Below are 24076 nucleotides of genomic sequence, written 5' to 3'. Positions count from 1 at the left end.
AGTTTTATTTCACAAACTAAAAAACCTCTCACAGTGATTAAAGTCTGACTTTGCTAGAAACTGGTCAGGAATGTGGGCTGTACTGGGATCCATTAGAACGAGGTCCTAGTGGAGCTGTGTGAAGTTAAATTCTTCAGCTCTGATAAAATCTTTTTAACTTGAAATACAATGAGACTAAATATTTAGATCTCTCTCTCTGGAACAAATCCTGCCGTCTCTATCAGCCTCTGTCTTTAGGACAGTGTGTGTGCTGAGCATGCAGCTGCTGCCTGGTGTGCTGTGTGATGAGTTTAAACGTTTTTAAAAACATTCAGTGGTTTTGATTTCCCCTGGCATGGCTGCTGCAGGACACACTTGTGGATATTAATAAGCGTCATCATTGCTTACCACTGATCCACACCCAGAAGAAGAATTAACAGTGTTTTTAAACTTGTGTTGTCTTGGATCACATGACAACCAGCGGTGCACGTCTAACAGTTTGACTTGAGAGAGGACCACACCTCCGTGGCCGCGCTGTGCCCAGCCATGGCGCGTGAGTATCTGTGTGGCGGTGTGTGTGTGTGTGTGTGTGTGTGTGTGTGTTCGTCTTTTGCAAAAATGGCCCGACATGATTAACAGGAGTTCTGTCGTTGCTTTTAAAGCATCTTCATACTCAGGCAGTAGTGCTGTGGGTGGAAAACAGTCTCACATTCTGGAGGAGTTTATTCTAAAGGTGCGCTCATCACACAGCACCATCTTCATGATGGCACTGAGATACAGTATTACTGTATTACTGCCCTTTCTGAGGAGACGGTAACAGACTAAAGGGGTTGAAAGTGTGGCTTCATTTCTCAAAAAAACAACAGAAAATGTAGCAAACAGCGCAATGTTCGACGTCTGTCAAACAGTGATGTCATGCATGGCATGCATCTTCTTACACAAAAACTGTTAATTGTACAAGATTTCAATTTATTTTTAAAGACTAGATATCAAGGATCCAGAGACTAGTTTAATTTTTATTCTAAGGTTTTATTTTAGAAAATGAGCAGTAGTTTTGTATTTAAATTGAAGTTCAGAACTTGAAGATCCAGAGAGACGTCTGATTGAACTGTTTTAACTAGAGCTGATTTTAGTATATTCTAGCATGTTCTCCTCCTAATCTCTTGATGTTTAACAGTTTAAGTTATAACTGTTTATCATAGCCAGTAATCAAAGTGTGCTGTTATTGACTCTAACTAAAAGTGGCAGACATCGTGTTCAGTGTTCAGAGAGAAAGAGACTGGTACCAGTGAAAACTTGTGTACACCGCGGTCCACATTATTATACAAATGATATTTTTCTCTGATTTTCCTAAATAGTCGATGCTAGTGACAGTCAGTATAATTTTCCAGTCATCATCCATTAGAGCATAATTCAGATTTTATTGAACAAACCTCCCAATGATAACTATTTCTTTTTTTTTTTTAAATAAAAACTCAAATGCACTGTTCCACATTATTATACACAACAGAGTTTCAGAACATTTTATAGGTTGTAAAGAAGTAAAAATGGTCATGTGTTGAATTTTCAGCATTAGGAGGTCATATTTACTGAAATCAAAGCTATTTCAATCAAAAACATCTTAACAGGCCAAGTTCATGTTAACATAGGAGCCCTTCTCTGATATCACCTTCACTATTCTTGCATCCATCGAACTTGTGAGTTTTTGGAGAGTTTCTGCTTGAATTTCTTTGCAGGATGTCAGAATATCCTCCCAGAGCTGCTGTTTTGATGTGAACTTCCTCCCCTTCGTAGATCTTTAGCTTGAGGATGCACCAAAGGTTCTCAACAGGGACTCCAGAAGCACCAGCAGCTTCAAATACCTGTTTGCTGTTTTGTAATGACATTTTAGCATCTGCTCTCTTGATCCCATGAATTTGTCTGTCAGAAACCTTCCTCATTATGCCTTTGTCTGCACCAACCTGTGAAGTAGTTTTACCTTTAATTGGGCTCACCTGGCAGACTCATGATCACAGGTGTCTGAGATTGATTTCAGTGATCCACAGAGCCCTGAGACACAACACCATCCATGAGTTTAACTGAAAAACAAAAAACTGAAATTTTATGACACTAAAATCCAATTTGCATAATAATGTGGAACGTGGTGTAGTCTTCTTTTTCCAAAAATAAAACTGGCTGGAAGGAATCGACAAGGGACTCAGTGAAGAACTGAGAGTGTGTGGATGATAAGGAGGAATTCCAATGATGATGGCGTAACAGATCAGAAACAGTAAATTGTGAATTCATTGTTAATAATGTGGTGACCGGAGTAAAATATTATCAGTACGTACGATTAACTGTGATTAATTAATCACAAAGCCTGTAATTAACTAGATTTTTTAAAATCACTTGACAGCACTAACTCTAATGATTGCTTTCAAAACCCTTTGATGCCCATTTAAGTATGAATGACTTTATTTTGGTGACATACATGTTGACAAAAATAAGCATCAGAAAAGATCAGTTGACATAAAATTTATCAGTCAGTAACTGAACTAGAATTAGGACTACTGAATTCAGCTACTGAATAAAGGAAAATGCTGAAGACAGTGGCTCAGTATGTAATGCAGCGATTATAATGGAAAAACACAGATGCTAAAACGTGCACCCATGTACAAGTTAGTCTAACTAGTGCTGTGAAACGATTCCTTGAATCATTCGGGTGATTCCAATCAAAAATTTCCATTTAAATCACGCATGTATTCATATACGCCCATGCTGTAAGCTTGGACATCGAGCTGTGTGTCGCACGGCGTTCTGTGTTTCACACGGACGGATGCACTTGTTTTCGCTGTTACTATAACGTTGCATGATACGAGGTGTGAAAATCACAAAGGGAGAGAAGTTCATGCAATGATGTTTACAGGCACACGTCCTACGTTTTTACGCAGCCACTGGCCACGGCTTTATGGATTATATGGCACTACATCTGCACCGGTGAACCTACACAGATCTCCAAAAATTGCTTTCATATGACATGCCTTTGAGATCATGAGTGGAAAAATATCCCTGAACACAAGTGTGTGCTTCCTCAGTAGGGACCAATGGGACGTCAGGATTAAACCAAAACACAATATTACAGCTGTCAGTGACAGCATGTTGACTAGAAAACACCTGTTTGGATTTTGATGTCTAATGTCTTTCCCTTTTTTCTGTTTGTCCTGCCAGAATCCCTCCATGCATCACCCACGCGTGTCCTTCCTAGGCCTGGCTAATGAAAAAATCACCCTGTTATCAGCCAATAGCATCAGAGCCACTGTGGCTACGGAGGCCAACAAGGTACATTCACGTTTCCTTTCTACACAGAAGGATTTGTTCTTGATAGCAATATTTTGTATTTTTAAAGTGAACCTAGAAGATGTTGGGAGATTTTAAAGGCGATATTTTTCTCAAATGAAAACTTGAATGTGTGATACAGGTGGCGACCTGGGTAGATGACACACTGAGCACAGTGGCCTCTAAGCTTGAGCACGGGGCTCAGGCTTTCCCGGAGCTGCAGGGGGAACGTCTGGTGTCCTTGCATTGCTGTGCTCTCTACACTTGTGCACAGCTGGAGAATAGCCTCTTCTGGTGGTAAGAAACACTGTTTCTTTATATCATCATATCTGAATGGGCTGGTAGTCCTAAGATAAAGATAAATAAAGACTTGATTGGTTCAACTGTCATCAACAGATAAAGATAATGTTAGTTATGCTGTTCCCTGCAGTGTTCCTCAAAACTGTGGAAGATGAAATCCAATAAAACATGCACATTTCTAGTCTACAAAGAGGCACAGGCCCTCAGAATAATTTCATGCAGTTAGTGCCAGGGCAGGACATTTGGAATACTAAATTTTTTTTGTCCATAACCTTGGTATTTCAGTGGCAGGATGCAGTATGTGTGTGGGTGGGTGTGTGTTTTTGTACAGGTGCATCTCAAAGAATCTGAACTTGAAGTTGAATAGATTTTAAAGTTCTTTTTTGTTGCTGTGTTTTAAGTAAAAGAGTTCAACTTCCTTTTATTCTGCAGTCATCTTATTCGGAGTGAAATATTTCATGACTTATGTTTTAGTCTTGATGATTACAGCTAACAGTGAAAATTTAAATCCACCAACTCAAAATGTTCAATACTGTTGAAAGTCCAATTTGCAACGATTTTTCTGAGCCTTCAGTCTCTCACTCTGGTTTAGTACACAACCACAGTCATGGGGGGACTGCTGACTTTCAAGATTCAAGAACTTTGTGTTTACAGGTCATGGTGCAGATTTCTGACCTGACACGCCAGATGGATGAGTGAAAACCTCTCATACATGGTGTTTGGGAAAGGGCAGACTCTTTGACAAAAACTCTGAGGCTGATTGGATGAACGCTCTGTCTGTAACATCTTTAGGGGCCAATCAGAGCAACAAAACATGGGACGTAGCCACTAAGTAAGGGTTGATGCCCCTCGAGGTGTCCAGATATCAGATTAATGGACAACGTGGAGGCCTGAACTGTCCGACACGCAGCGAAGTCTATTAATCCCTGATAATTGGACACCTCAAGGGCATTAACCCGCTTATACCATGGTCACTTGCCAAGGAAAATAATAAATAAGACTACTAATTTATCATTTCATACGTTTTGTGAACAAAATAGAAAATTTTACTAAATCAACGATTTCTTTCCCTTAGCAACGCCTGAGGGCTTGACTAATAACTGGAATAGCTATTCCAATCCCATAACGTTCTTAGGGAATGTAAGCGTTATTCAGTAACCTGTACGTTAACATGAACAGTCATCTGATAGAAAGCTTAGTTTTATCAGACCAGCTGTTAGAATAAACAGAATAATCCCTCCTTCTGCACTATGAGGTCACAGACATGAAACGGAACTGTCCATGCCCTGCAGGTGCTGATTCTCCGTCAGACATGTCAGTATTTATCAGATATTATCAGAGGCATTTCCCTTGGCTCTACACAGAAATAATGGCTTCTTTTCTTTATGTTATTTGAATCTTCTGACAGTAGTTTATAGCAGTTAGAACAGGAGGGAAGTGAGGTTTTTTGCGACACCTCTCAGAGTTTTATTTTTATTTGTTTGTTTATTTGTAAGGGGACCATGTACAATAAAAAACATCAATGTTTCCATTTGATGCATTGTACCAGAGTTAGTGTAAAGCTAAGAGTTAAGGTGAGCCTGGAAACAAGACGTACATCGGATGTAGAAGATAAGAGCGTCTGACGTTACAGGTCTTAAACCTGGAGTCTGTCATTTTATTTATGTCAGTAAAGTGACGGTCGATGCCAGTCTGCAGGCTCCTTAGGCTGGCAGCACTGTACTCCCTGCTCAGAAAACATGACTGTCTCGGGTTGCTATGGTTACTCCTAACGGACTAACGGCTAATGGCTGCTGCGCATTAATTTAGAACAGTATAATGATTTTTTGATTGGAACTACTTGTGAAGTTTCAACAGTGTCCATATATCAGAAGTAAATGAACACCAGTGGAATTTCCAGAGCCAATCAGAATTGAGTATTCACCAAGACCATGGTATAAGGAGGAGTCAACTCAATAGAGAACCACAGAATGGTAACCATGGTGACTGTAGGCATGTCAATACACGACTTCTGTGGTTTTTGAAAAGAAAACAACTCACTGCTGTTCTTTGTTCTTCTTTTAACAAAGAAATGGTGCTTTGGCAGCATCCACGCTAATCTCTTCCGCCATATCTGCACTGGCCTCTTGTTGTTGCTTGCAGATTCAAGACATAAGGGGGGGTTCACAAGGAGTGGACTGAAGGTGGAGTCGGTGTACCAGCAGCCACCATACTCACATGTGCCCCAGAAACTTGCTCCAAGTGTTGTGGTTCTAGTGTTGGACCACTCCTGGCCCACAGACCGTGTCAGCAGCGTCTACCCGGGGCTAAGGAGAAAAAAAAAAACTGGAGCGTTGCTCAGTGATTCACAGTCCTTTCAAATTAAACTAAATTTTGCATTTAATTTGGAAATAAAGGTCCCAAAGTAAGGAGGAAGATAGGTGAGACACAGAATCCAAGGTGCCTGAAGTCCAAGGTGAAGTTTCCCTAGTCAGTGATGGTTGCGGTTGCAGTTGCGTGTCATCCGCTGGTGCTGCTCCACTGTTCTTCGTCAAGTCCAGAGTCAGCGCTGCTTTATGTTCTGATCTGATTTCCTGTCTCCAGGGAGCCAAAGCTACCAGAAACTGGTTTACTGACCCCTTGGTATTACTGTGCTTGATAGGCCAGCTGACCGGTCTGGCTAAAACCCCAAAGATCTGTGGGTATTGTATGAGAGACACCAGCTGAAGGCTATATGAAACCTGGGTTTAACGCCCCAGCAGTGCAGCTATCTGCCATGTTGCACTAATGCTGTAACCCATGCAACAACGTACTGAGTGCATAAACCAGGATAATCTTCTAGAAGGCTGACATTTCTGTAGTCTACATCCTTTTTGATTGTTTTTTAAATACATTTTTGTTGTCTGCAGGGGAGTTGTGCCTTTTAGTCAACGGAAGAAGATGCTTGAAAAGGCTAGGGCTAAAAACAAAAAGCCAAAGTCTAGTGCTGGCATTTCTTCTATACCCAACATCACTGTGGGCACACAGGTAAGACCGTATTTCCATGATCATTGTCAGAGTTTTCCACCTTTAATTGTATGAACACAACCAAAACTTGAAATATGGGTGTAATACAGGACCGTTTTCCCTCTCAGGTGTGTTTGAGAAATAATCCTCTCTACCATGCTGGTGCTGTGGCCTTCTCCATCAGCGCTGGGATTCCTAAAGTTGGAGTGCTGCTGGAATCTGTCTGGAACATGAATGACAGCTGCAGATTCCAGCTCCGCTCACCAGAGAGCCTAAAGAACATGGAGAAGACCACTAAAACCCAGGAAATCAAGTCAGTATCATTTTATGAAGAGCTAAAAGCCTACTACATTTGGACCTGCCAGCTAGACACATAGGACTGCCTTGTTATGTGTTGTATCATATACCACTGAAGCGTTTGTTTATGACATCCATATTTTTTCAGAAATCTTGGGAAATGACTGTATTTTCAGACCCTGCTTGTTTTTTTTGAATTGAACATTAATTGTAGATTTCCTGGATACCATAAATCTCAAATCCATCTCTCTGTCTTGGTTTTATCCAGTAGGACAGAAAGCAAGCCAGAGCTGGTAAAAACGGAGATGGGTCCTCCTCCCTCCCCAGCTTCTACCTGCAGTGATACCTCCTCCATTGCAAGTAGTGCCTCCCTGCCCTACAGTACGTCAGCTTCTTGTTTGCTATCTTTGACTCTGAACAGCACTCATGTAGTTGCCCCATTCATCTCCTGGGCATGTTCTACACTTCTCCTATTCTTGTTTTATGATTTCTTTAATATTTGAACAGACTTTGTTGTTTTGTGTTGCATGAGGATAGATTTGAATGCAGGGTCTGACGTTAAGGTTTTTTCCTACTTGCCCTTCAGGGCAAGTGCTTCCCAAATCTACTTGCCCCATCTAAATTCCTACTTGCCCTGTCCAGGAGGTACTTTTTCTGCCTGTCAAGTGCATACATTTTGCTCCCATCATACTTAGAACTAAAATTCATTGCTTGTCAACTGTGGAAAGCAATACACAACTCAACACTTTTTTCTTAAGAAAACTGTATTTATGAGCTATGTGTTAGCCCACAGAAAATTATATTTAACTTTGTACAGATTCTCAGAGGAAAATGAGGTCAGCAAAACACTGACACTAGAGAGGTGGGGTCTGCCACATATGCACCAAGTATAAAATGGTGCTTTTCTTCTGTTTTTGTTTGGTTTAGTCATCATGAAACTGAAGACATTTTGCTGACACGTGAAAATCAACCAACTAAGATTTTTCTTGTTTGATTAAAAATGTCTTCCCCAAAACTACATAGTGCCCCATTAAAATGCTATTGCACAGTTCCACCCTGTGACTGTAACAGTTAGACCATTGGTACTCAGCCTTATTCTACCAAAGAGCCACATTGTCTAAAAAATACTTTAGTGAGAGCCACAATACAAACCTGGAATGTAAGGTAGATAATAGATCAGTTAATCTGTAGTTGAAATGAAATAAAACAGTGGATTGGTGGATAATTATGAAGTTAATGGGATACAAACGTCTGTGTAGAGTTAGAGGAACCAATCTGTCACTGGTAATGAGCATATATGTATTTCATTTATCACTGACATCAGGATAAAACCTTGTATCTTAATTTTTCATGATTTTATAAATCATATTTATATCATTTTATAAATTATAAACTTTTCATTCCCTGAAAAGTGATCATTTTGGAGATGCCAGTCTTTAGCCCAACACCAGCGTTATGAAAGTTCACCTGGCCTAAAGATTTTTAAGATATTAGAATGAGCTGAGTTTGAGCTCTGAGATGCTTTTCAAAGAAAATGATGAATAATGGTTGGCTGTTTGGGTATTTATATCTCACACTGGAAAATTTACTGTAGTTCTGTGGCTTTATTAACATAAAAGAGATGCTTTCTAATGTTTTTCCACTCATTATTAATCTTTTAGTTAAAGGGGGAGGGGCCTCATATTGGTCTTTGCCCTGGGCCTCCAGATGACTAAAACCAGCCCTGCTTCACACCTGCAGCTCTCCAGACACATTGTTTCACCCTGCCTCATTTTGGAGCTTTGGTTTTATATTTCTGCTCTTTGACAGTATTTACGATCATTAGTGCATTAAAGATCAAATAAAACACCCACGTTTGGACAACTTTCACTAGGTATGACGTTATCGCCACTTGTGATCCGTGTGTGTTTGTTATGCTCGTTGATGACGCACATCGGCACAATTATCATAAGATCTGGGTATGAGAGAGCGGTCTTCCTCTGCTCTCTTCTTTTAAACACGCTCCTCCATCGAGCACATCCGACGGTAAAAATATACAGATTTAAAATAATAAACGTTTACATTTGGAAGTTAAAGCCTGTCTTCTTTATGTGGGTAACAGATTTGTTGATGTGACCTACCATGAATCTTTACTGATGACAGTGTTTACCTTCATAAAGGTTTTTAGTTATAGTTTGTGCAGCTGTCTGCATGTCTGCAGACACGCTCAGCCAATAGAGGCAGTGACACACTACATCTGGCTACCCAGGGGCTCTGTAGTAACAGAAACAAGAGAGGAAAATAATAAAATTAATGAATAGAAAAGCTCAGAGTTGTACTTGCCCGATCGGGCATGTCCTTACACGTTTTGCTTGCCTGTCGGCTTTTTGAAGTTGCCCCGAGCATTCGGGCAACCGTTAATGTCGGACCCTGGAATGGCAACTGTAAGAGAAATCTTCAGCTAGATGCCTGATGGTAATAATTCCAAACAGAGGTTTGTGTGCTGCAGGACACGGGCTAACAAACTGTTCTCAGCTATAGAAGTGTGCTGTGCTTTTTGTAATATAATTGCAAATACATATAAAAATATACATATGCATACATATACATATATGAATATACTTATATGTATACACCGAGTGCAGAATTATTAGGCAAGTGAGTATTTTGATTTTATCTTCATTTTTATGTATATTTTCCAACTCAAAGCTCTATAAACTGGAATGCTTACTGGAATGAAGCATTATCAGGTCATGTTTATCTGTTTAATGAGGGAGGGAGTGGCCTAAAGTGATAACCACCCTATATCAAGGTGTGCAGAATTATTAGGCATATATAAGCAATTAAATTAAAAAACAATTATTTCCCATCTCCCTTGTTAATTTTCATTTATTATAGCAAGAATAACAGAAAAAAAACTGAAAATTAACAAATAAACATTTTAGACTTTAAAAACAAATATTCACTGACCAATATAGCCACCCTTCTTTTCACTAACCTTCATGAGCCTTCCATCCATGGAATCTGTTAGTTTTTTGATCTGCTGATGATCAATTTGGTTTAAGTCAGGTGAGGAAGGGGGCCTTGTCATTAATCTACCATCTTTAAGGCCTTTGCTAGCTAGCCGTGCAGTGGAGTACTTTGATGCATGTGATGGAGCATTGTCCTGCATAAAAATCATGGCCTTCTTGAATGATGCAGACTTTTTCTTGTACCACTGCTTGAAGAAAGTATCCTCCAAGAACTGGCAGTAGTTTTGAGAGTTGATTTTAAGTCCATCCTCAACACAAAAAAGTGCAACTAATTCATAGCTGCCCACACCAGGACCCCACCTCCACCTCGCTGTCATCTGACTCGATGTAGAGCTCTGTGCCCATTAGTGATCCAGCCACGGGCCCGTCCATCTGGTCCATCAGGAGTCACTCTCATTTCGTCTGTCCATAAAACCTTTGAAAAATCTGTCTTCAAGTATTTCTTGGCCCAGTCTTGGCGTTTCAAGTTGTGGGTATTGTTCAGTGGTGGTCTAATTTCAGGTTTCCTTACCTTGGCCACATCTCTGAGCACTGAACACCTCATACTTCTGGACGCTCCAGGCAGGTTGCAGTTCTGGAATATGGCAGCACCAGATGATAGAGGGTTAATGATAGCCTCACGTTTAATTCTTCTTAGGTCTTTAGCAGTTAATTTCCGTCTTTTATTCTCCACATGTTTCTTGCGACCTTGATGGATGTTTCCAACAAAACGTTTGATTGTTCGGTAATCACGTTTCAATAGCTTTGCTATTTCAAGTGTGCTGCATCCCTCTGAAAGGGATTTTAGTTTCAGTGTCTGTTAAATCTCTTTTTTGGCCCGTTTTGTCTTAGGTAGAGAGGCTGCCTAATTATTCTGCACACCTTGACATAGGGTGGTTATCACTTTAGGCCACTCCCTCCCTCATTAGACAGATAAACATCACCTGATAATGCTTCATTCCAATAAGCATTACAGTTTATAGAGCTTTGAGTTGGAAAATAGGTGTAAAAATGAAAAATCACTTGCCTAATAATTCTGCACACAGTGTATATACAGTTGAAACCAGAAGTTTACATACACTACATAAAAAGGCACATAAACTTTTTTTCCTCACCATCTAACATTAAATCAAATTAAACTTTTCCTGTTTTTGGTCAATTAGGATTACCAAAATTATTTCTATTTGCTAAATGCCAGAATAATGAGAAAAGGATTTTTTAGACAATTTTTTATTCTTTTCTTGAGAGTCAGAAGTTTACATACACTAAGATTACTATGCCTTTAAACAATTTGGGAAAGCCCAGATGATGATGTCATGTCTTTGGAAGCCTCTGATAGGTTTATTGACAACATTTGAGTTAATTAGAGGCACACCTGTGGATGTATTTTAAGGCACACCTGAAACACACTGCTTCTTTGTGTAACATCATGAGAAAATCAAAACAAATCAGTCAAGATATCAGGAAGAGAATTGTGGACTTGCACAAGTCTGGTTCATCCTTGGGTGCAATTTCCAGATGCCTGAAGGTGCCACGTTCATCTGTTCAAACAATTATACACAAGTATAAACACCATGGGAATGTCCAGCCATCATACCGCTCAGGAAGGAGACGGGTTCTGTGTCCCAGAGATGAACGTGCTTTGGTCCAAAAAGTGCATCTCAACCCAAGAACAAAAGCTAAAGACCTTGTGAAGATGCTGCTGAAGCTGGTGAGAGTGTGTCATTATCAACAGTCAAACGAGTCCTGTACCCACATGGGCTGAAAGGCCACTCTCCCAGGAAGAAGCCATTACTCCAAAAGAAACATAAAAAAGCCAGATTACAGTTTGCAAATGCACACAGGGACAAAGACCTTCATTTTTGGAGACATGTTCTGTGGTCTGATGAATCTAAAATTGAACTTTTTGGCCATAATGACCATCGTTACATTTGGAGAAAAAAGGGGGAAGCTTGCAAGCCTGAGAACACCATCCCAACTGTGAAACATGGGGGTGGCAGCATCATGTTGTGGGGTTGTTTTGCTGCAGGAGGGACTGGTGCACTTCACAAAATAGATGGCATCATGAGGAAAGAACATTATGTGGAAATACTGAAGCAACATCTCAAGACATCAGCCAGGAAGTTAAAGCTTGGGCGCAAATGGGTTTTCCAAATGGACAATGACCCTAAGCATACTGCCAAACTGGTTACAAAGTGGCTTAAGGATAACAAAGTCAATGTTTTGGAGTGGCCATCACAAAGCCCTGATCTCAATCCCATTGAAAATTTATGGGCAGAGCTGAAAAGGCATGTGTGAGCAAGGCGGCCTACAAACTTGGCTCAGTTACACCAGTTCTGCCAGGAGGAATGGGCCAAAATTCCTGCAAACTATTGTGAGAAGCTTGTGGAAGCATATCCAAAACGTTTGACCCAAGTCATACAGTTTAAAGGCAATGCTACCAAATACTAATGAAATGTATGTAAACTTCTGACTCTCAAGAATATAATAAAAAAATGTCTAAAAAATGATCTCTCTCATTAATCTGGCATTTAGCAAATAGAAATAATTTTGGTAATCCTAATTGACCAAAAACAGGAAACGTTTAATCTGATTTAATGTTAGATGGTGAGAAAAAAAGTTTATGTGCCTTTTTATATAGTGTATGTAAACTTCTGGTTTCAACTGTATATATATGTATATAGAACTCAAATATGACTGAATTTAAAACATGAACCTGTAGCATGTATTTTAAGCTAGGAGTCTACATGAACTCTAAGTAGCAAAAAAGATCCACAAACAAGGCAAAAAGCTCTTTGGTCTTCTTAAACATCTGTTCAGTTATGCAACTAAAATACTTTTAAAGGTGGTTATGGTGGGCTGCAGCTCCTCTGCCATGACGACCATTTCTATGATGCAGAATCACAGCTGTGGCAGTACAAAGTTCTCTACAGCCTGTGGACCAATCATGGCTGATTTGTGGGCACTGCCATGTTGAACCTGCTGCCGTTAAGAGTGGTAGACATGATTGGATTAAAAAACATCACACATCCACAAAGGCACCATGATCAGAAGATTTTGACTAAAGTTATATTTCACAGATTAAACATCCTTTACTATGATCCATTTCAGAAATGGAGTTAAAAACATGATTTTAGACCCAGACTTTACCTCGATCCTCATCGTTGGCAGTCCTCCACATTCCCGCTCATATAGAACGACCTACTGACAGATGCTTTAGCCATATATGACTAATAATCTGCATTCAGCAGCCATTTTCTGAAAGCAGATTTATGGAACTGATGATGCTTTAAGTCGTAGATTTTGGACTGTGAGCTCTGTGATTCAGGATTCTATGTTAATAACGTTATATAACTCTGTTAACTGTGCTGCTGCCTGTCTCGACCAGGACTCTCTTGTAAATGAGATTATTGATGTCATTGAGTTTTTCCTGGTTAAAAAGGTTAAAAAATAATAAAACAAACACTAAAAACCCAGCATTCAGCCCTGTATCTGCGCTAGGGTGGGACTGGAGCCACATTTCTGTACAAAAATCTGCTGGTCAAAACAGTCCATGAAAGCAGAACCCCACTGTAATCCCAGGTTATTTCCTCTATAACATGACTGGACCTTGTCATTATTGATCTGTATTTAAGTTCAATAAAAACAGAATCGAGTGTGACTAGTGCTTCCACATGAACTTCACGTGTTAAACGCAGCTTGGCACCCGTTAGCTCATTAGCCGCCACGCTAACTCAGCAGCTAACAACAGCTAAACAAAATCCATCATGGAAACCAGTAAATAACTAAAACTCATCATGAAAATAGCCAATGACAACCTGTTCATGTCAGGACACCATGCATGAAAGCCTCGGTATTTCAAATCATGATGTAAGTGGTCAGAAGGACGTAGCCAACGTAGCTGCTTTGTGAGCTAAGCTTTAACTACGTAGACTGTGCAGAGAAAAATGATCACTCCTCATAAAAATGCCTTTTTTTTCAGAATCAGATCACTTTTAAGATAACTTTTTCACCCAAAGGGGAGTTCATTTTTTCATTTAAGTGCTGATAATCAGAGCGAGGAATGTTTAACCCAGCCTTTTAAACATCCTGGTTTTATCTTGGAAGCTAATGTTATTTTTCTTTGCTCTCAGACAAAAATTAATTTCACATAAACCAAAAACTACTATATTTAGAGCCATGATAAAAACCACTGCTGTTCAGTGATGTGCTTTAACTTTGTATGCCAGAGCTGTAAAATCCAGTTAAACTGAGGCTTATCTTCACATTTACACACAGTATGAAAACGCCAGGAAGGGTTTGAGCTGTCACTCAGAAAGCATCACAGCAAAAAGAGTTATTTTTGCTCGAAAGCATGAGGCATATATACAAAGTTCTCACAGCGTTTTTAAGAGTCAAGAACTGGAGTGAGAAGAATCGCCCAGAAAGTCCAGGAGAGCCACACAGTCCAGAACAAGCCTGACAGAGGAAGGAGGAGAAAGATTTCAAAGATTCTGGAAAGAAAACGAGTGAGAGATGTGTCTAAATAGCCCAGAACAACTGCAAATACTCTAGAGAAGGACTTAGCCAAGTCAGGAACTGTAGTCTCAGAGAAGACCTTCTTCACTAGAGCCCTGACCAGGAATGGAATGAGAGGTTACAGACCAAGAAAAACCTCTACTTCTGCAGCAGAGACCCCTTCAAGCCAGACTGAAGTCTGCTAAGGACAGCTTTGAGAATGAGAACTCTAGGCGTATCCATAAATGACACTGATTCCTCCCCAAGAAAAGAATAACAAAAAAGTCTTTGGATCAGAATGTGCCTCTGAGAAACTAGGCAAAGTAAGTGGGTAAGGTGAAGTAAAATAAAAAAAAAAAAAAAAGAAATGTGAATGTGACCAGTACGCCCAGGAGTTACAGGTATAATGAACACAATCAGGTACTCGGTCTCTCCCTGGTTTCTGTTATCCTGTAATCAGTGTTCATTTAGTCCTCTAATGCTCCAAGTGCTAAAGAAAACCAAAGTTCATCAGGGCTCACTGAGTCTGTCTGAATGGTAAATATTCAGAGATCACCTCACTTAAGAGTGTCCAGGAATGCAGGAGCAGCTAAAGGTGTGCTGAAAAATCTAATCTGTCCTTCATGAATTCACTGCAGGAGAGCTGGATAGGCGAAGCCACCGTTCCTGTTGGGGCGGGCCGTCTCCTTCCTCACCGTGTCAAACTCGCGTCGTCTCTGGAGTGTCTCAGTCATCAGATCAATGTTACAATGTTACAATGTTACAATGTCATTTAGCAGACGCTTTTCTCCAAAGCGACGTACATTTGAGAGCAAGAACAACACAAGCAATGATCTAGACAAGAAGAAACAACATCAGTAAGTGCCATCAAGTGCTTCAGGTTCAATTGGACGCAAGTGCTGCCGTGTAGAGTTTAAGGCAGATTACAAAAAAATACGTTTTTTTTTTTTTTTTTTTTTTTTTTTTTTTTTTTTGTTTTGGTTTTTTTTTTTTTTTTGTTTGTTGTTTTTTTTTTTGTTTGTTTGTTTTTAGACAGCAACAATGAATCAAGGAAAATGTGGGATCACTAATTGCCATTCATTAGGCTTCACAACAACTATTTACCAAGTACCAAGTGCTGGATCATTCCCAAAGAGCTGGGCAAAGAAATCCCAGAAGTAGAGCAGGACAGTGCGAGCTAACTATAGTTGGGAAACTCATTCAACCACTGGGGACAGCAGTGGAGAATAGTCTGGCTGAGACTCAATCTACTACTGGGGACAACAGTAGAGAATTGCCTAGCTAAGTGCAAAGTGTTCTCTGAAGAGCTGGGTCTTTAGCCTTCTCTTGAAAGTAGACAGGAGTCTGTAGATCGAATGGAGTTGGGTAATTCATTCCACCATTTAGGGACAACAGAGGAGAAGAGTCGAGCTAGTGACTTAGGAGCATGATGTGCTGGAAGTACCAGGCGCCTTTCGCTGGCTGAGCGTAGTGGGCGAGAAAGGGTGTAGACCTGGATGAGGGACTCCAGGTAAACAGGAGCAGTTTTAGTTACTGCTTTGTAAGCAATGATTAGAGTTTTGAATTTAATGCGAGCTGCAACTGGAAGCCAGTGTAGAGAGATTAAAAGAGGCGTGACATGAGCTCTCTTGGGTTGGTTGAAGACCAGACGTGCTGCTGCGTTCTGGATCAACTGCAGAGGTATAACTGTGCATGCAGGTAGGCCTGCCAGTAATGAGTTACAGTAGTCAATACGTGATATTATAAGAGCCTGTACTAGGAGTTGTGTAGCATGCTCTGTCAAGTAGGGTCTGATCCTCTTGATGTTGTAGAGGGCGAAACAGCACTGAGCAATCGAGGCCACATGGAGCTTGAAGGTTAGCTGGTCATCAATCATGACACCCAGATTCCGGGCTGACTTAGTGGGCAAGAGATTATTTGATCCAAGCTGGATACTGATCTGCGGTTCAATAGTGGGACTGGCTGGGATGATAATGAGCTCAGTTTTGGGCAGGTTGAGCTGAAGGTGACGTTCCCTCATCCATTTAGAAATATCAGCAAGGCAGGATGAGATCCGAGCTGAGACAGTTGTGTCATCTGGTGGAAAGGACAGGAATAGCTGTGTGTCGTCTGCATAGCAGTGATAAGAAAAGCCATGGGAGCGGATGATTGCACCAAGTGAGGTGGTGTATATTGAGAAAAGTAGGGGACCAAGCACAGACCCTTGAGGCACCCCTGTTGATAAGCCATGCAGTTTAGACACTCCTCCCTTCCATGATACTCTAAAAGATCTCCCTGTGAGGTAGGACTTAAACCACTGTAGGGCAGATCCTGAGATACCAAGTGAAGAGAGTGTGGAGAGGAGGATTTGGTGGTTTACTGTGTCAAAGGCAGCAGACAGATCCAGCAGTAAGAGAACTGAGGACTGACCAGCTGCTCTGGCCAAGCAGTGATTCCGTTACCGACAAAGTGCAGTTTCAGTAGAGTGGCCCGCCTAAAGCCAGACTGATTCTGATCAAGTAGATCATTGTTCTGCAAGTGTTCTGAGAGCTGGTTGAAGACTGTGCGCTCCAGTATTTTTGATAGGAATGGGAGAAGTGAGACCGGCCTGTAATTTTCAACCAGGGCTGGGTTGAGAGTGGGTTTTTTGAGCAGTGGTGTAACCCGCGCTTGCTTGAAAGCAGCTGGGAAAACACCTGTGGACAGAGAGGAGTTAATGATACAACTCACAGCAGGGCTGATTGTGGGCTCAATCGCCTGCAAGAGATGTGATGGTATCGGATCGAGGGGACAGGTTGTGGGCTTAGAGTCAAGCAGAAGCCTGGTGACCTCGCTCTCACTTAGTGGAGAGAATGAGCTAAGTGATGCATCACTAGCTGGTGGCAGAAAACTGAGTTGGACAGGCTCAGAGAATTGGTTGCTGATGGCAGAAACCTTGTCAGTGAAGTAGGAGGCGAACATGTCTGGAGTCAACATACTGGAGGGTTGTGGGTTTGAAGGAGAGAGGAGCGAGTTAAAAGCAGAGAAGAGTTTGCGTGCATCAGTGGCAGCACAGATCTTTGATTGATAGAACGCCTTCTTAGCAGATTTTAGAGCAGAGGTAAAACAGGACAGTTTTTGCTGATAAGCACTCAAGTCAGTGGTTTGTTTGGATTTACGCCATTTTCTCTCTGCCGCTCTGAGCCCTGCCCTTTGGGTTCTGATGACCTCAGTGAGCCAGGGACAAGGTGGAGTATTACGAATAGGCTTAGACACCAGAGGGCAGAGTTTGTCCAGAGAGGAGGTCAGTGAGGAGCAGAATGTGTCTGTGGCCTCGTTAACAGTGAGTGTGAAGGACTCGTTACATGAGGCTAGTGCAGCTGAGACCTCGTCAGACAGCTGTGTTGGGTCAAGTGACTGAAGGTTTCTGCGGTATGATCTTAACTGAGTAGTAGATTGTTGAAGTTCAGGTAAGCCAAGTGAGAACTGAATGAAGTAGTGGTCAGAGAGGTGAAGTGGTGTTACACTCAAATTAGCCGTGGAGCAATTGCGAGTTAGAATCAAATCCAGTGTATTACCAGCCTTGTGTGTAGGAGGCGTTTGAACCAGTTTCAAGTCAAAGGAGGACAGTAGTGAAATAAAATCAGTAGCCTGGGCTCTATCCAAGTGGATGTTCATGTCACCCATGACAACCAATGGTGTGCCATCATCAGGGATGTCTGAGAGTAACATGTCCAGTTCCACAATAAAGTTGTCCAGGTGACCCCAGGTGGGCGGTATACCACAACCATGTAAGCCTTTATTGGGGCAGTGACCTGTACTGCATGATATTCAAATGAGGTGTTATTGTCCAAGGGTTTGAACTGTCTGAAGTTCCAGCTATGAGAAAGAATAATGCCTGTGCCACCTCCTAGGCCGGAAGAGCGAGTATGAGAGAACACTGCATCAACTGATAGAGCAGTTGGTGTTACAGTGTTCTCAGGACGGACAAGTTTCTGTCAGGGCTAGGACCTGAATGTTAGACAGTTTAGTGAGGAATTGATGAATTCTGCTTTGTTAACTGCAGACTGGCAGTTCCAGAGGCCAACTGTGATAAAAGGTTGTGGAAAAGAGGCATTCTGCAAAGTGGATAGATTATGCAGGTTTCGTTTTCTGTAACTATTGTGCTTCTTTCTGTTCCCATATATGACTTGTATTTTTTGGTTGCACATGTTGCGTTAGACTGCTGGGGTGCGTTAGACTGTTATGAGGCAGTGCTGCCTGTCGGTGGCCTTGCTCGGTGGACTCGCACAGGTAGACTCGCTGGTCTTTACCCAATGTGGTCTTCACACAATTGGGTTTCCACAAGGGCTGACGCTTACGCTGACGCTTCAGCGCAGTCTGTGTACTTATATAGAGAGATATGCCACAGATGTGCACAATTGAGTTGATTGTGCACAGCCGCTAACCGCCCCAGCTGGCAAATTTAGATTCAAACTCTCTTAAAGCTTGGACTACAGTGAAACTCCGCCCCGGCAGTTTACACTTTTAGCAATCAATAGAGGGAGCCACACGCGTCAACTGCCTCACCTATTGTTGCAGAGAGAGTGAAACTAACACGTTCAGCCTAAGCAAAACTGCCAACAACCTACTTCCAACTGAAACAACCAAAAGCAGATTCCTCTTGCCAAGTAGCTTCTCCCTTCCTATCTCAAAGATCAGAGCTTGTTGTTAAAGCGCAGGGTAGAAAAGCAGCAGGGAGCCGTTGTAAAGGATGTCCCGTTTTATCAACGCTGCACTGAAAATGTCCTCTCTCTGGGAATAACATAGAATCCGGACCAAGATGCTTTATGGGGGGATTATTTGGAGCTGGTGTGGGAGCCAGGGCGCGGTGGGCATATTCATTTCCAGTGGCAGATAGTCTGTAGGCAGACGGATCGGGGTTGGCAGTAGTTCCTGAAGAAAGTCAATGAGAGATGTGCTGCTCGCTGCCTTCTCTGACAACTTCATACTCTTCACATTTTTGTAGCGACCACGGTTTTCCATATCAACGGTTTTCAGTTGTTGTTGCTCCCCCGTTATTTCCACAGCAGACAGGTGGGTGCCCTGCTGGGGAGACCCTACTACTTGGCTTCTTCCATCCGCTCCTCCAAGTAAGTTACTGGGTTAGATGGGTGAGCAGGAGAGCTCTCAACTGAGGACGCGGTTATTTGAATTCCTCTCAGGTTTCCATCAATAGTCAGGTGCTGCGGTATGCTAGCTTTGACAGGTTGTTTCTGGTTAGCAGCCTACGTGGGCGTCTGTTGAGTCTCTGTTTTCATGCAGACGACAAAAAACTAGAAAACTTTGTTAGGTTGCTGCCTGTCGTTTCTGCGCACAAATCTGGACGTTAATTTCGAGTGTGTCTGGAGAACATAATCTTATGAGATGCCCGGAGAGGAGTGAAGTTCAAGCGTCTATCTTGCTCTGGGTCACCACCCCCTGTTTTTTCAGTTTTTGTGGTGTTGTAAAGAAACATTAATCCAATAGAAAAATGACGTGACTCTCAGCAGCTGCAGCATCAGGGACTGTGGATGAGATCCTTGAGGGAAAGATGGTTTTCTCTCTGTCTGTCCCTCATGGATCATCTGCTGCTCAGCTGAGAAAAGTTTACTCAGGAAATTTACCGATGTATGGAAATCCACTTGTGGCTCTGCCGGTGATTAGGTCAGAATTCCTTCCATGTCAGGAAAAGTTAACTAAGCCCAGGCTGGCCGTCATGTCCCCACAAACTGTGCACTGCGAACCAGTTTCACACATCAACTGGTTGCTTTTGTTTTTGTTTTTTTAAGACCCCCCCCCCCCCCGTTTTTAACAGTTTGCATCCTGATGCACTGTAGAAAGGTGTGAATAACTTGTATTACAGAGGACAGCTGTAGGTTATAACTAAATATGACAGGCATAACAGGCAGAATAATTAGGCCAGGCTGTCCTGCAGCACATAACTATCTTCTCACCAGAACTTTCCTTTTTATTCATCTTTATCAGCAGAAACGTGTTTCTAGTATGTGCACTAATAATGTTTTTATGTGACCAACCACATTCTCTCATCCTGGCTTGTGTGTAAACAACAATTGGCACACAGAAAGGGTTTTCAGGAATCGTATGTCACTCTAATGTTCCATTTTCTAAGTTTGGCATCATTGTGCTTTATTCAGTTATTCTGTGATCAAAAGACTAAAGATTGGTCGTTCTTCTAGAGCGAAGGCGCTCCACCCCAGCTCCAAAAGAGGAGGAGAAGGTGAATGAAGAGCAGTGGCCTCTCAGAGAGGTGGTGTTTGTAGAAGATGTGAAGAATGTTCCTGTGGGAAAGGTGAGTACACCTGGAAAAAAGGGAATATCTCCGTACATCAAAGTTCTTAAAGTGCAGTGATAAAAACCCAGTGAGGGTTAGTAGAGTCTGTCATTACTCTCAGACTGAGTGACTTTATCCGTGCACAGGTTTCTGTCTTTTTATGAAATGCCGTTTCTGTTCCTCTGTAGGTGCTGAAAGTGGACGGAGCGTATGTTGCTGTGAAGTTTCCAGGAACGAGTAGTGTGAGCAACCAGAGCAGTGCTGCTCCCACAGACTCCGACCCTTCCTCGCTGTTACAGGACTGTAGGCTCCTCAGAATAGATGAGCTGCAGGTATGAAACCACAGTTCATTTATAGTCTATCTGAATTTCAGTCTATATTCACTGTTTTTGCAGGTTTGAACAGCGTTCTCTTGGAGTTTATATGAACTTCTTCCTTACTTCTTCTTTTCTTGACAGGTGGTCAAAACTGGCGGGACTCCTAAAGTTCCTGACTGTTTTCAACGAACACCTAAAAAGCTCTGTATTCCAGAAAAGGCAGAAATTTTGGCTGTTAATGTTGACTCCAAAGGTGGAAGTTTTGTTTCTTCAACTGTGAATGCGTTCTGTACTTACTTGTCTCATTTCTTTTTGTCTGCAGTTTTCTGTAATTTGTGTTTTTCAATCCTTCAGGAGTCCATGCAGTCCTGAAAACCTCTAATTGGGTAAGGTACTGCATCTTTGACTTGGCTACTGGTAAAGCTGAACAGGAGAATAACTTCCCAACCAGCAACCTGGCCTTCCTGGGACAGAGTGAGCGCAACATAGCTATATTTACTGCAGGACAGGTGAGAAGATCTCCCTAAAAAGATAAATGTCTGCAGGTTTAACCATGGTGTTTGACAGGTTTTACCTTGATATGTTGAATGTTCCTTCAGGAATCTCCAATCATCCTTCGAGATGGAAATGGCACAATCTACCCAATGGCCAAAGATTGCATGGGTGGAATTCGAGATCCTGATTGGTTGGACCTTCCTCCAATAAACAGCCTGGCAATGGGGGTGCACTCTCTGGCAAATCTGCCGTCTAACTCCACAATTAAAAAGAAAGCTGCTATAATTATCATGGCTGTTGAGGTAAACACTATCATAAATATCATGTAGTCGTTTTTAGAGTTTGACTGTCTCAAAGGTTTCAGCTTACAGTTAAACTTGCTAAAGCTGCATCCCGGCAGCGGTCTGTTGCGTTCTCTCATGCCTCTACCTGTTTTTACTGTATTTCTACCATTAACTCTGGAAGGCCAGAGCCAGTTCCGTCTAAGTTTCTCTGTGTCTTCTAGAAACAAACGCTGATGCAGCATGTCCTGCGCTGTGACTACGAGGCCTGTCGACAGTTTTTGGTGAACCTTGAACAGGCGTTCCTGTTAGATCAGGGCAGTCAGGCTCTGGCAGCCATCCTGGACCATCGCTGTGATGGAAATCGTAACATCCTTCACGCTGCTGTCTCTGTCTGCTTTCCCATCAGTAATAAAGAGACCAAAGAAGAAGAGGGTATGTTTGTGTTTCAGATTACTTTAGAAAATAAGTCTAGCCTCTTCTCTTGGTCCATACACACATTTCTCTTCCCAGATATCTCTCAGATTTTTGTCTCAGCAGTCCTTAGCAATGAGAATGTAATCTGGAAGGGAAGTGTGCCGTGTTGTAATTTTGAATTAGCTCACCTCAGTTTAAGTTCAGAGTCTGTTTTCCCTGTTTTATACGTTCACACACACTATAAAAGACACACAGCCTTTTTTCTCAGTCTGACGTCAAATCAGACTCAACTTTTCCTGTTTTAGCTCAGTTAGGATTACTGAAATGATTTCTTTTTGCCAGAATAATGAGAGAGAGGATTTTGTCAGACTTTCTTCAAAGTCAGAAGAATACTGTGCTTTTAAACAGTTTGGGAAAGCCCAGGTGATGATGTCATGGCTTTGGAAGCTTCTGATAGGTTAACTGACAACATTTAAGTTAATTGGAGGCTCACCTCAAACACCCTGCTGCCTTGTGTGGCATCATGGGAAAATCCAAAGAAACAGCTGAGATATCACAAGGAGGATTGTGGACCTCCATAAGTCTGGATCATCTTTGGTACAAGTTCTAGATTCCCGAAGGTTCCACGTTCTTCTGTCCAAACAATTCTTTGCAGGTATAAACACCATGGGAGTGTCCAGCCATCACAGCACTCAGGAGGGAGACAGTTCTGTGTCCCAGAGATGAACGTGCTTTGGTTTCAAATGTGGGTATCGACCCTAGAACTAAAGCTGAAGATGCTGCTGAAGCTGGTCAGAGTGTGGTTATCCACAGAGAAACCAGTCCTCCACCCACATGGGCTTAAGGGCCACTTAGCCAGGAAGAAGCCATGACTCCCAAAGCAACTTAAAAAGCCAGATTACAGTTTACAGATATGCACACAGGGGCAAAGAGCTTCATCTCTGGAGACATGTCCTGTGGTCTGATGAAACTAAAGCTAAACTGTTTGGCCGTAATGACCATCGTTACATTTGGAGGAAAAGCCAAAGAACACCATCCATACTGTGAAGTATAGGGGTGGCAGCATCATGTTGTGGGGGCATTTTGCTGCAGGAGGGACTGGTGTACCCCACAAAATAGATGGCATCAGGAGGAAAAAACATTATGTAGAAATATTAAAGCTGCAACTGAAGACATCAATCTGGAAGTTAAAGCTTGGGCGCAAACGGGTCTTCAAATGGACAGTGACCCTCAGCGTACCACTAAATCAGTTAGAAAGTGGCTTAAGGACAACACGGTCCATGTTCTGGAGTGGCCGTCACTAAGCCCTGATCTCAGTCCTAGAGAACATTTATGGGCAGAGCTGAAGAGGTGTGTGTGAACAAACCTGACTCTGTTACACCAGGTCTGTCAGGAGGAACGGGACAAAATTCTAGCAGACTTTTATGATAAGCTTCTGGAAGGAAACCCAAAACATTTGACCCAAGGCATACAGTTTAAAGGCAATGCTACCAAACACTAAGGAAATGTAAGCATGTAACGTCATAAAAATGGTCTCTGTCGTTATTCTGGCATTTAGCAAATAGAAATATATTTTCAGTAATCCTGACTGACCTGAAGCAGGCAGAGTTGTGTCTGATTTAGCGTCAGACAGTGAGAAATAAAGAGTTTTGTATGTGATGTTGTGGTTTCAACTGAACATCCACCGTTGTGTTCTTTCAGAAGCTGAAAGGTCAGAGAGGAACACATTTGCAGAACGCCTGTCTGCTGTGGAGGCCATTGCTAATGCCATCTCTGTGGTATCAAGCAACAGCTCTGGAAACAGGACTGGATCATCCAGTAGCAGAGGGTAATTCACTGTTCTTGGAATCACATAACATTTATAGGGAGAATGTTAATGTCGTTATCATGCACAGATCATTATTAGACATGGGATAACTACCTGGTATGGTC

At 41.9% G+C, this 24076-nt stretch overlaps 1 protein-coding gene across 7 annotated transcripts in view; it reads left to right on the top strand.

Moving 5' to 3' along the window:
• The window catches only part of ubr5 (ubiquitin protein ligase E3 component n-recognin 5), a 186209-nt gene that overhangs the window by 68853 nt on the left and 93280 nt on the right, over positions 1-24076 (top strand). For 5 of the 7 annotated variants that reach the window (XM_041792405.1, XM_041792407.1, XM_041792402.1 and 2 more), the window contains exons 11-22: positions 3187-3297; positions 3437-3591; positions 6483-6600; positions 6708-6892; positions 7145-7257; positions 20540-20652; positions 20823-20966; positions 21093-21204; positions 21306-21460; positions 21551-21748; positions 21952-22162; positions 23846-23972. In XM_041792405.1, coding sequence (XP_041648339.1) covers positions 3187-3297; positions 3437-3591; positions 6483-6600; positions 6708-6892; positions 7145-7257; positions 20540-20652; positions 20823-20966; positions 21093-21204; positions 21306-21460; positions 21551-21748; positions 21952-22162; positions 23846-23972 — 1742 coding nt within the window. The remainder of the gene's footprint in view (positions 1-3186; positions 3298-3436; positions 3592-6482; positions 6601-6707; positions 6893-7144; positions 7258-20539; positions 20653-20822; positions 20967-21092; positions 21205-21305; positions 21461-21550; positions 21749-21951; positions 22163-23845; positions 23973-24076) is intronic. The other 2 variants (XM_041792404.1, XM_041792403.1) reach the window with 1 other exon arrangement.

The sequence above is a fragment of the Cheilinus undulatus genome, linkage group 8, assembly GCF_018320785.1.
Source record: "Cheilinus undulatus linkage group 8, ASM1832078v1, whole genome shotgun sequence".
Taxonomy (NCBI): domain Eukaryota; kingdom Metazoa; phylum Chordata; class Actinopteri; order Labriformes; family Labridae; genus Cheilinus; species Cheilinus undulatus.
Note: the sequence above shows the minus strand (reverse complement) of the source record. Positions and strands in the feature narration are given on the sequence as shown.